General features: G+C 40.3%; 1 protein-coding gene across 3 annotated transcripts in view; it reads left to right on the top strand.

Moving 5' to 3' along the window:
* The window catches only part of brinp3a.2 (bone morphogenetic protein/retinoic acid inducible neural-specific 3a, tandem duplicate 2), a 78,598-nt gene that overhangs the window by 44,291 nt on the left and 21,088 nt on the right, over nucleotides 1-13,219 (top strand). For all 3 annotated transcript variants that reach the window (XM_020048777.2, XM_010895114.3, XM_020048776.2), the window contains exon 3: nucleotides 8,068-8,258. In XM_020048777.2, coding sequence (XP_019904336.2) covers nucleotides 8,068-8,258 — 191 coding nt within the window. The remainder of the gene's footprint in view (nucleotides 1-8,067; nucleotides 8,259-13,219) is intronic.

The raw sequence follows: 13,219 nt of genomic DNA, 5'->3' as shown, positions 1-13,219 counted from the left end.
GGGCTTAGAAAACCACTATTCTACTTCTACTGTATAGGGGCATAAATTGATTATTCAAGGTAAGTGCGTTTTACAATGTAAGGATCCATTCAATTTGTATGATGTTCCCTTACAGCCAACAGTTGTAATGTTACAAAATAATAGGTACTATTGCAGGTATTTATAATGGGAGGGAAATTGACTAAATTCTTCCAGTACTGCTGCAATTGTCAGACAGATTTTTACTGATCTGTTCTCATCCCTCAAAGTTCCCCAGGAGATCTTAACATATCAACAACTGTTCCCAGTGGCAAAAAAGACTGTACAGTACATAGAAAGATATAACATTTTATATAATGCTGTAGACATTGCGATAACTTTAGATTTATGGTGTAATTTTGTGGTGGCAATTTTTTGTGTACAGGTGCTAATTGCCTCTTTCTCTGTTCATTTGTGACCTTCTGTGGCATGCTGATAAGCATGGATGTAATATGACCACTCTGTTGCTAATTCCCAGTGATAGCAGCATATAGCCAGTGTACCACTCTGTTGGTTTTCAAGTGACCTCTCATATATGACAATATATTCACTGGCCAATAACACAATTTCAAAGCAAAACACACCTGAAGAGATGGAAAGTGACAAAATTATTTCTCTGCAGACTTTTGGATCTTGTCTAAATTCTTGTAATCCTCACTGACAGAAAAAATATGAATTACCACTAGTGGGTACTTCTAGTTACAGTGAAGGGGTGTGTTACTAAGCCATCGTTAAAGTAATGAAATCTCACCATCTCATTCCTCTTTCAATTATCCCCATCTCTTCCTGATTGAATTTGAAAGTATTTTAATGAGTCCTTCAACAGGTACATTGAGGTTGTTTCCCTGTTAGTAGAATCACTCAGTTATTTAATGAGTGAAAGTGTTTCCCTCAGTCAACATGAGTAGAAACGGGGGTTCCTCTGCACCACCTGTCTTATGTTTCCATTGCCAAGTGACAGTTGCCATAGACACCAGGGTGTAGGCAACCAGAGGCTACGCTTCTGTATCTCGTGTGATTTTGTCATATTAAATTTCAGTAACAGAAGTGGGATTTGGCGCCAAATTGCATAGAGAAGGTCACAGTACGCATGCCATATTTTGGTAAGGCTGCAATGCATCAAATATAAAAATGGATTTTGGAAACCTGAAAGAAGGCCTTGGTGTTTGATCTGTGTTACAGTGTCCATAATATCATACCCATAGAGAAAATCAATGTTTTAGTGAGTAACCTTGGTGCATATGAGTTGCTTTAAAATGAAAACCAAGGGAGATGCAGTATGCAAGCCAGGATGCAGTATATGTGCTCAAATAAATATGTTCTCAGATTCCCCTCTTCCAGAAATAGTCCAACAATTAAATGTGGGATAAAACCAAGGTTGTTATGTACAGTACAGTACAGTACAACTCTCCTCTCTCTATGCTTGTTTCTCTCTTGCTTCATTTGTGCAGTGGGCCGAAAACTAGCTCAGATCTAACATTAGAAAGCAAGTAAGAACTGGTGAGAAATATCTCACTATAGTGCCCCAATTGAAGAGGCCAATTTATATGTGGAAGTCAGGAAAAATGGTTAGTGACCAACAAATTGCCCTTGGGCAATATCTGAAAGTAAAGGTAAATGTGCATACATTTACTACAATGTATGTTTCATGCGTTTGCATTTCAGTAAGCATTCCCAAAAGTAGACACGGCATACTTCACTGAATTAAACCAAGTACATCATTTTCACCAGTTGTGTTAGAAAAGATTCAAACATAAGACAACATTACACATTGTCCCATATAATCTCAAATAATCAGGTTAAAGTCAAGGTTTTTGCCATGAATAAATCCATCAGACATCTGGGTATGAGGTTTTACCTCATTACGCATGCTTTAATGTGATATATCTCCTATCAAAAGGCTATCCTCCCTCCATCTATCACCTACAGCACAGGTTGGCCAACCTATTCTGATTATAGCAGACAAGCCTCCACCTCACAGTGCATCATTTAGTGTAACTCTTACCTGCAAGATTTGTTAGGGGTGAGTGTGTTTGGAAACACAACCAACCTTCACTACAAATGGTGGCAAGTTTGAATCAGGAGAGATTTTATAAAAAATAAAAAATAAATTGCAATATTTATTTATTTTGGTAATGTTTGTTTTTGTAACATGAATCTTAAAGCTATCTTGGGTGATGCCTAACCTTAAACCTAACCTATTGTTAACCCTAAACTTAAATGTAATTTGTGTTAAGATGTTTTCAGTTGTGTATGCTAACGTGATGTACAATATTGATACAGTGGGGTGAACAAGTATTTGATACACTGCTGATTTTCCAGGTTTTCCCACTTACAAAGCATGTAGAAGTCTGTAATTATTATCATAGGTACTCCTCAACTGTGAGTGACGGAATCTAAAACAAAAATCCTGAAAATCACATTGTATGATTTTTAAGTAATTAATTTGCATTTTATTAGCATTTTATTCATCAGAAAAGCAGAACTTAATATTTGGTACAGAAACCTTTGTTTGCAATTACATGCACACTGCATCAGGGATTTTGGCCCACTCCTCCATAGAGACCTTCTCCAGATCCTTCAGGTTTTGGGGCTGTCGCTGGGCAATACAGACTTTCAGCTCCCTCCAAAGATTTTCTATTGGGTTCAGGTCTGGAGACTGGCTAGGCCACTCCAGGACCTTGAGATGCTTCTTACAGAGCCACTCCTTAGTTGCACTGGCTGTGTGTTTCGGGTCGTTGTCATGCTGGAAGACCAAGCCACGACCCATCTTCAATGCTCTTACTGAGGGAAGGAGGTTGTTGGCCACAATCTCGCGATACATGGTCCCATCCATCCTCCCCTCGATACGGTGCAGTCGTCCTGTCCCCCTTGCAGAAAAGCATCCCCAAAGAATGATGTTTCCACCTCCATGCTTAATGTGTTCTTGGGGTTGTACTCATCCTTCTTCTTCCTCCAAACACGGCGAGTGAAGTTTAGACCAAAATTTTTACTTCAGACGGGCCTGGACATGCGCTGGCTTGAGCAGGGGCACCTTGCATGCGCTGCAGGATTTTAATCCATGACGACGTAGTGTGTTACTAATGGTTTTCTTTGAGACTGTGGTCCCAGCTCTCTTCAGGTCATTGACCAGGACCTGCCGTGTAGTTCTGGGCTGATCCCTCACCTTCCTCATGATCATTGATGCCCCACGAGGTGAGATCTTACATGGAGCCCCAGACTGAGGGAGATTGACAGTCATCTTGAACTTCCATTTTCTAATAATTGCGCCAACAGTTGTTGCCTTCTCACCAAGCTGCTTGCCTATTGTCTTGTAGCCCATCCCAGCCTTGCACAGGTCTACAATTTTATCCCGGATGTCCTTACACAGCTCTTTGGTTTTGGCCATTGTGGAGAGGTTGGAGACTGTTTGAGTGTGTGGACAGGTGTCTTTTATACAGGTACCGAGTTCAAACAGGTGCAGTTAAAACAGGTAACGAGTGGAGAACAGGAGGGCTTCTTAAAGAAAAACTAACAGGTCTGTGAAAGCCGGAATTCTTACTGGTTGGTAGGTGATCAAATACTTCTGTCATGCAATAAAATGCAAATTAATTATTAAAAAATCATACAATGTGATTTTCTGGATTTTTGTTTTAGATTCTGTCTCTCACAGCTGAAGTGTACCTATGATAAAAATTACAGATGCTTTGATGGGGGACGTAATAGCACTGTTGATATGTTGTTATTCATCATCATCATCATCATCATCTTCTTCCGCTTCATCCGGGGCCGGGTCGCGGGGGCAGCAGTCTAAGCAGGGATGCCCAGACTTCCCTCTCCCCAGACACTTCCTCCAGCTCTTCCGGGGGGACACCGAGGCGTTCCCAGGCCAGCCGGGAGACATAGTCCCTCCAGCGTGTCCTAGGTCTTCCCCGGGGTCTCCTCCCGGTGGGACGGGACCGGAACACCTTCCCTGGAAGGCGTTCCGGAGGCATCCGAAACAGATGCCCAAGCCACCTCAGCTGACCCCTCTCGATGTGGAGGAGCAGCGGCTCTACTCCGAGCTCCTCCCGGGTGACCGAGCTTCTCACCCTATCTCTAAGGGAACGCCCAGCCACCCTGCGGAGAAAGCTCATTTCGGCCGCCTGTATCCGGGATCTTGTCCTTTCGGTCATGACCCAAAGCTCATGACCATAGGTGAGAGTAGGAACGTAGATTGACCGGTAAATCGAGAGCTTCGCCTTGCGGCTCAGCTCTTTCTTCACCACGACAGACCGATACATCGACCGCATTACTGCAGAAGCTGCACCGATCCGTCTGTCAATCTCCCGTTCCATCCTTCCCTCACTCGTGAACAAGACCCCTAGATACTTAAACTCCTCAACTTGAGGCAGGCACTCTCCACCAACCTGAAGTGAGCAAGCCACCCTTTTCCATGTTGTTATTGAACAAACCATATTTGTTTTAGATTCTGTCTCTCACAGTTGAAATGTACCTATGATAAATATGTACAGATGCTTTGATGGTGGACGTAATAGCACTGTTGATATGTTGTTATTGAATATAACCATATTTTATAGATCATTTTTATTTTAACATCATCCATATATTCTAGGAATTAATATACAACCTCTTCGAACAGTTTGATCTCTGTATTTTAAGTTTGTTTTTGCATTCAGATTGTGTTGGTCGCGATGTACAGTTTCAATTCAGAAATTTGGATAATGCTAATTGCAGGTGAATGTTTGCTTGCTTAAAAACAAAATACTACATGGGCCAAGAACAAGTCAGGGTATGCAGAATTTCAACCAAATATGAATCTAGGTCGAACTATCCCTCTAACTATGCATACCAAAGTAACCAGACTTCTTTGCTGCCAGTCAAGATTTATTTTGATGATGCAGCTCATCTGGGACAGCACTATGTAGCTGTATTTGCCCCTTGATAGTGATAGTGTGTAATTCCTGGAACATCTAAGTTGTTAAACCTTGATTTTTTTGCATCCCTGATGGATCTTAGGAGCTTGCTAGCTTTGTGTGATACTAGGATATATGTGTAAATGTGCCTTTTCCGGACATTGTGCAACAGTAGTTACATGTTAGAGACATAACAGAAATAGTTTGTGTAAGATTGGCTTGCAGCAGGATGTAAACTGCTTTGAAGAAAACACAGCTTTGTTCCAATGGCAAATAATGGGGTCATTATTTTAGCATCAGAAACTCTGTCAGTTGAACAAGAATTTAAGACATTTTCCCCTTCAGTAAGCCAACACCCCCACCACTACACCACCTCCCTTTACTATTACTTAAATCAGTTGTTTGATTGCTCTGCAAAAAATATTTTTTGGCAGAAAATACATTATTGTAAAGTTTTCTAAATACCACTGGAAAAATAATTAGAGCTCTGTAAGTAGTAACAAATTGAAGTATTCTTTCTGACCTCTGTCATGATTGGAGCCATTGTTTTTTTTTTTTTAAGTCAGGGTTGTTGCTGCACCAGAGGTCCTACGAATGCATAAAATGTATTTTTGCAAAAACCATGTGAAGACCATTAAGGGAAACATTTTACTTGCTATGAATATGATCTGGTCATTTTGATCAACCTTAGATGAATGTGCTGACTGTTAGGAAAATAACTCCCTCTAAATTACCAAAACGTCAGTGAAAACTTTTCAGTGGAAATGCAAACTTGCATTACAGTACTGTACAGTGATATTTTTGGTACGGTAAAATATATTAAAGTAATTTAATTTAAAACCTGTGAAATTAATTTGCTTACCATATCCAGCATTTGACAGATAATTCCTTTCACATTACAGACAGTATATACTAATGTTGCCTCTAGCAAATTTGATGCAGAAAGAACATGCTCATTTTAACCTGAGTCACACAAACCTGTCAGAATCAATTAAAATTAAACCAATCTTAAATGGTTCTATTTCATTATATGGGATTAATAAAAACAAGTATTTAAAGGCATAAGGGGATACAATGTTTCCATTTTAAGGCTGCACACTGCAGAACTTTGTAAATATCAAAGCTTCAGATGCTAATGAAAAATGTTTTTTTTAGCCGGTATTCAGAACTTTACAGCCGCCTCCAACATTTCCTTTCCTTTGCAGTTCTTTTCTTTCTTGCCTCATTATCAATTTTATTGAGTGTCAGGAATGGACCAATACATGGGTTTCTCTGTCATTGCACATTTCTATTATGATATGTTTATTAAGGAGAGCACCTGTCAGCTGCTTGCTTTCAAAGCAGTCTCCTCCCCAACTACATTCATCTTCCAAATGCTTTGGAATCTTTTCTGTTTTCTCTGTATTTTCTCTCTTCCATTATTCCATCATAACTTAAAGCTAATGATGCAGTCAGTTGAAGCAGTAAAGTTGATGAGTCTGCCTGCCCCCATACACCTACCTCTCCCCTATCGTATTTCAGATAGTCAGGACAGACATACAGAAAACCATTAATACCTTAAGATCAGAAAGTGTGAATTTGAGTTCTTCTACATTGACACTTTAATCACATAGACCAGTGCAAACACTGTTGATAGACAATGCTGTCATTTTTTTATCCATTTAAAGGTAAATGTGCTCAACTTGAATTGGCAGGATAATGCAATATAAACACTGCAGTTAAACACGTTGTGCCACAAATAATGTACATTTATTTTAATGTAAAGTATTATATAGACATAGATTTTAATTAATTTAATACATTTCGGTAGCATAGATTAATCAGTTATGAAAGCACACCTTTCAACCCTTATGTACTGTTGTACATTGTATTGACCAAATAAGTCTTCATAAGCCTAAATCTTATTCTTTAGGTACGGGTAATGAATAATTACACACAAAGGTCAGGCAATAGGGCCAGCTGAAGGCTTAATAAGAATTGTCCCAGACCACAAACAATATGCAATCACACATGTCATAACACACACATAAAGGCAGCAGTTGAGTTGTTCATCCCAAAAGAAATAGAGAAAATCATACTTGCTCGGGTCTAATGATAATTTGTTGTCAGATTTTGCAATAGAAAGACTGACAGGGCACTCTTTCAGGTTGAACTTATATTAAAGTACTGCTTTTGAGAAATCTGGTTGAATTTGACCCGGAATATAATGTCATTGTGATGTACTGAATTTTACGGTAAAGCCAACAAAATGTAACATGCTAGGCACAAATCTAGCAGACAAAATGTAACATGCTAGGCACAAATTTAGCAGACAAAATGTAACAATGTCCATTATACAGTAGCATTACAAATGGTATTTTTTATAATGGAAAGAAGTTGGTTAAAACATAGGAGTGTGTTATAAAGAATGGCTTAGGATAATTTTGGATGTTAATTTGTCAGCCAAAATAAATATTGTAAAGTTTTATTTGTACAATCTTATTGCTTTTTGTCTTTTAATAAAAATACAAATGTTTTTGTAAGACAAATCCGATATGGTTCATCATAGTCTTGTAGGTTACAATTAATGCCAAGATCCTATGCTCATTGCACAATTTAAGCACAATAACAAATCCTTGGAAAATATTATAAGTGGCATATAAAGGTCCCTGTCAAGGAAGAAAACACTTTGGTGCTGCTTGGTGCTATCTGCTCTTTCTATCCATGTACATTTTTGTCTTGCATTATGTTAATATTTTAACACATACTATTTTCCACATTGTAAATAATAGTGAAGACATAACATCTAAGAAATACCAAGTATGTAATCATGTAGTAACCAAAAATGTTTTAAACAAATCAAAATAATTTTAAATTGCCTTGATGACAGCTTTGCACACTCTTGGTATTCCCTTGACTACCCTTGAATGAGTAGGTGTGTCTACATTTTCAATGGTACTGTATGTGTTGAACATAGGGAGGCCATTTGGAATGCTGCTTTGTTAGTTATGCGCTGCAGTCGTAACTCATGTGACTTGGGTGTCTGGTCCCCATTGACAATGGCTTTCAACCATTGTGAACAGACAATAGTCATCACATCACCAAACCCGGTGGATTCTATTTTCCAAATAGCATCTTCAATTATGTTTTGTCTTCTATGTCTTTTATTTTTAAGGGAGTTTGGGAGGTGGAAGGTGAACAATTTAGCTGTGGAGAGGAGAGACTTCCTGGAGTCGCCATTGCCCCTGACGCCAGAGTTTGTCCGCAACATCCGTCTACTGGGTCGCAGACCCACCACCCAGCTCATCACTGACAACCTGATCAGGAAGTATGGAACTCACTTTCTGCTGTCAGCCACACTGGGAGGTAAACAAACTACAGTAGGAATGTTGGCAGTTCTTAGCCCAGTAGGATATTGTATCAGAAAATAACAGTAATTTGACTACATTGAGACACTCTTGAGCAACACTCATATTTTTGTTCTGCAAAAACATTTTTTTTTAATGTGCACCAATTTATTAAAATGTCCAACTAAAATATATTGTGTAAAGAAGTACTCCCACACTTTGCCACAAAACTACACTCACCTAAAGGATTATTAGGAACACCTGTTCAATTTCTCATTAATGCAATTATCTAATCAACCAATCACATTGCAGTTGCTTCAATGCATTTAGGGGTGTGGTCCTGGTCAAGACAATCTCCTGAACTCCAAACTGAATGTCAAAATGGGAAAGAAAGGTAATTCAAGCAATTTTGAGCGTGGCATGGTTGTTGGTGCCAGACGGGCCGGTCTGAGTATTTCACAATCTGCTCAGTTACTGGGATTTTCACGCACAATCATTTCTAGGGTTTACAAAAAATGGTGTGAAAAGGGAAAAACATCCAGTATGCGGCAGTCCTGTGGGCAAAAATGCCTTGTTGACGCTAGAGGTCAGAGGAGAATGGGCAGACTGATTCAAGCTGATAGAAGAGCAACTTTGACTGAAATAACTACTTGTTACAACCGAGGTATGCAGCAAAGCATTTGTGAAGCCACAACACACACAACCTTGAGGCGGATGGGCTACAACAGCAGAAGACCCCACCGGGTACCACTCATCTCCACTACAAATAGGAAAAAGAGGCTACAATTTGCATGAGCTCATCAAAATTGGACAGTTGAAGACTGGAAGAATGTTGCCTGGTCTGATGAGTCTCGATTTCTGTTGAGACATTCAGATGGTAGAGTCAGAATTTGGCATAAACAGAATGAGAACATGGATCCATCATGCCTTGTTACCACTGTGCAGGCTGGTGGTGGTGGTGTAATGGTGTGGGGGATGTTTTCTTGGCACACTTTAGGCCCCTTAGTGCCAATTGGGCATCGTTTAAATGCCACGGCCTACCTAAGCATTGTTTCTGACCATGTCCATCCCTTTATGACCACCATGTACCCATCCTCTGATGGCTACTTCCAGCAGGATAATGCACCATGTCACAAAGCTTGAATCATTTCAAATTGGTTTCTTGAACATGACAATGAGTTCACTCTATTGAAATGGCCCCACAGTCACCAGATCTCAACCCAATAGAGCATATTTGGGATGTGGTGGAACGGGAGCTTCGTGCCCTGGATGTGCATCCCACAAATCTCCATCAACTGCAAGATGCTATCCTATCAATATGGGCCAACATTTCTAAAGAATGCTTTCAGCACCTTGTTGAATCAATGCCACGTAGAATTAAAGCAGTTCTGAAGGCGAAAGGGGGTCAAACACAGTATTAGTATGGTTTTCCTAATAATCCTTTAGGTGAGTGTATATTGAGCTCATATGCCTCATGTCCTTTGATCGTCCTTGAGATATCTTTAGAACTTGATTGAAGTCTCCCTGAGGCAAATTGGAAGTTGATGACAACACCCACATCTGTCCCACTCATCACAGTGCATTGTCAGAGCAAAGACCAAGCCATGAAGTCCAAAAAATCTGGTTGATTGGCAATCAACAAGCCTTTATCTAATTTGTATCATAGGTACTCTTCGACTGTGAGTGACGGAATCTAAAACAAAAATCCAGAAAATCACAAGTAATTAATTTGCATTTTATTGCATGACATAAGTATTTGATACATCAGAAAAGCAGAACTTAATATTTGGTACAGAATCCTTTGTTTGCAATTACAGAGATCATACGTTTCCTGTAGTTCTTGACCAGTTTTGCACACACTGCAGCAGGGATTTTGTCCCACTCCTCCATTCTAGATCCTTCAGGTTTCGGGGCTGTTGATGGGCAATACGGTCTTTCAGCTCCCAGGACCTTGAGATGCTTCTTACGGAGCCACTCCATGGGTACCCTGGCTGTGTGTTTCGGGTCGTTGTCATGCTGGAAGACCCAGCCACGACCCATCTTCATTGCTCTTACTGAAGGAAGGAGGTTGTTGGCCAAGATCTCACGATACATGGCCCCATCCATCCTCTCCTCAATACGGTGCAGTCGTCCTGTCCCCTTTGCAGAAACCATCCCCAAAGAATGATTTTTCCACCTCCATGCTTCACGGTTGGGATGGTGTTCTTGGGGTTGTACTCACCCTTCTTCTTCCTCCAAACATGGCGAGTGGTGTTTAGACCAAAATTTTTATTTTTGTCTCATCAGACCACATGACCTTCTCCCAAATCCTTCTCTGGATCATTCAGATGGTCATTGGCAAACTTCAGACAGGCCTGGACATGCGCTGGCTTGAGCAGGGGGAACTTGCGTGCACTGCAGGATTTTAATCCATGACGGCGTAGTGTGTTACTAGTGGTTTTCTTTGAGACTGTGGTCCCAGCTCTCTTCAGGTCATTGACCAGGTCCTGCCGTGTAGTTCTGGGCTGATCCCTCACGGAGATCTTGCATGGAGCCCCAGACCGAGGGAGATTGACAGTCATCTTGACCTTCTTCCATTTTCTAATAATTGCGCCAACAGCCTTCTCACCAAGCTGCTTGCCTATTGTCCTGTAGCCCATCCCAGCCTTGTGCAGGTCTAAAATCATATCCCTGATTTCCTTACACAGCTCTCTGGCCTTGGCCTTGGCCATTGTGGAGCGGTTGGAGTCTGTTTGATTGAGTGTGTGGGCAGGTGTCTTTTATACAGGTAACAAGTTCAAACAGGTGCAGTTAATACAGGTAATGAGTGGAGAATAGGAGGGATTCTTAAAGAAGAACTAACAGGTCTGTGAGAGATGGAATTCTTACTGGTTGATAGGTGATCAAATACTTCTGTCATGCAATAAAAGTCTAATAAATTGATTAAAAATCATACAATGTGATTTTCTGGATTTTTGTTTAAGATTCCGTCTCTCACAGTGTACCTGTGACAAAAATTACAGACCTCTACATGCTTTGTAAGTAAGAAAACCTGCAAAATCAGCAGTGTATCAAATAGTTGTTCTCCCCACTGTATGTTGACACATATCATTCAAATGCAAGAAACTGAGGCTTGCAAGAAACTGAAGAAATTGAAGACATTCTACAGGCACTGTGTGGCACTATTGGTAGCGCTGTCTATACAAAGTTACAGCCATTCCCTAGTGCTTTCAATACCCATCTGGACAATGCTATGAGGTTGGCTGCACTTTACAGGACAGCAGCTCATTTCACTTACAATGCCCTATGCTTGTCTGGGCAGGCAAGGGAATAGGTTTCCTGTTGGAAAGCAAAACTTGTCGATTACCACAACTGGGCCCCTAGAAAGGTCATATTTATAAGTGGGTCTGTACACACACGCGCACATGCACACGAACACATACACAAACATACACAGAGAGTTGAACTAGCTGAAACACAGCAACCTCCATGCTCTGGCACACATCCAATTCTGAGTACTTTGAGTAGAGGAAGATGAGGAGCTGTATATTGGCTGCCAGCCAGAGATACTGGCTGCTGCCTGTGCTGACTGTTGATATAAATTGATTGCCTTCCTGTGTTTTGAAACATATGGACTTCATGAAATAAATGATTAAATACACTGGGATATTAAGGGCACATTCCAGCAGTAGAGGAGGAAGAAAACATAACACAGATAACAACAGATGCTGTTTCTTAGTATAGCCAGTTCCACATAGCAACAAAACTAATCCTGCAAGAACAGGAAATGTGAATTATGTAGATCATTTGGCTGTTAGGACAGAACAACTACATCTGATGCTATAGTGCCTTGTCTTACCACAGAATCTTATTTATATTATATGTTGTGATTATTATAAAGAATTACAATATTTACAACAATACTCATGCTTTTTGGGTGATTAAATTTGTCATAAGCACAAAAAAGCTAATTAGCAATTCATTTGTGATTTAATGACTAGTGTGTGGAATCATCATTTATAGTGACCATGGTCCTCATTCATGAAACCCTCTCAGAAAAGATCACTGATTCAAACTTAGGAAGAGACGTATGATCATCTTCAAGTGTGATTTACGAAACTGTCTCACCTTTTCGAAATGAGCATAGTTATCATCGTAGATAAATCGGATTAAGCCATGGAGTGCAGATGACACACCCGTAATGAATGCGATGAGCGAATCATTCAAAAAGCCAAAAAGTAGAGGGACATCCACCATTAGCAAGGCTAACATTGGACGTCCACTGTTCTGGCGTGCCCTCTGCCTCGGACAGATACTATGGGCTACTTGCACTCAGGGTGGTGACATACTTCCCTTTTACAATAATACCACTCGTCTGTTTCCGGCATGCGTTAGTGGTACAAATTCGACTGACGGCACAAGTTTGGCTAGGTAAATAAACATGATTGAGACTCTGAAAAAGATATTTAAGAACGTATTTAAGAAACAAGTAAAGAAATATTCTGAACATTGCACTACCTCTCTGCGCCGCGACTACTAATTTCAGTGGGGTTAGTAGTATGTATAGTTTCCCGCTTGACGTTGAGCTGAAGAAGCAGAGGTTAGTGCAAATACGCCGGTACCACTTCACTGTATTACAGTCCAATCTAAAGTATGCAGCAAGCATTTCACCACAGACCAGCTAGGTCAGGGCAGCCCAACCCTGTTCCTAGTTTTACTGTCCTGTAAGTTCACTCCAACTCTAATTTAGCACACCTGATTCCAATAATAGTGCAGTAAAAGAGGGGTTTCCACAATTCTCTCATCTTTTCAATTGATGAAAAAGTCAGTTATCGTCACCTATATTGACAGTTATTGTATCAATGTCATTGATGAATGAAGGAAAAATGAATGTTGATGTGGCATGAAATTAAATAGCTTTGGCAGTGTAAAGTTTGTCTTCAGTCTCACTAGCAGTTGCTCAATTATTATGACTATTCTAAGTAGTAAGATACTAGTAGG

This window comes from Esox lucius, chromosome 8 (genome assembly GCF_011004845.1).
Source record: "Esox lucius isolate fEsoLuc1 chromosome 8, fEsoLuc1.pri, whole genome shotgun sequence".
NCBI lineage: Eukaryota > Metazoa > Chordata > Actinopteri > Esociformes > Esocidae > Esox > Esox lucius.
The sequence above is the reverse complement of the archived record's forward strand: the minus strand, read 5'-3'. Positions and strand labels throughout refer to the sequence as shown.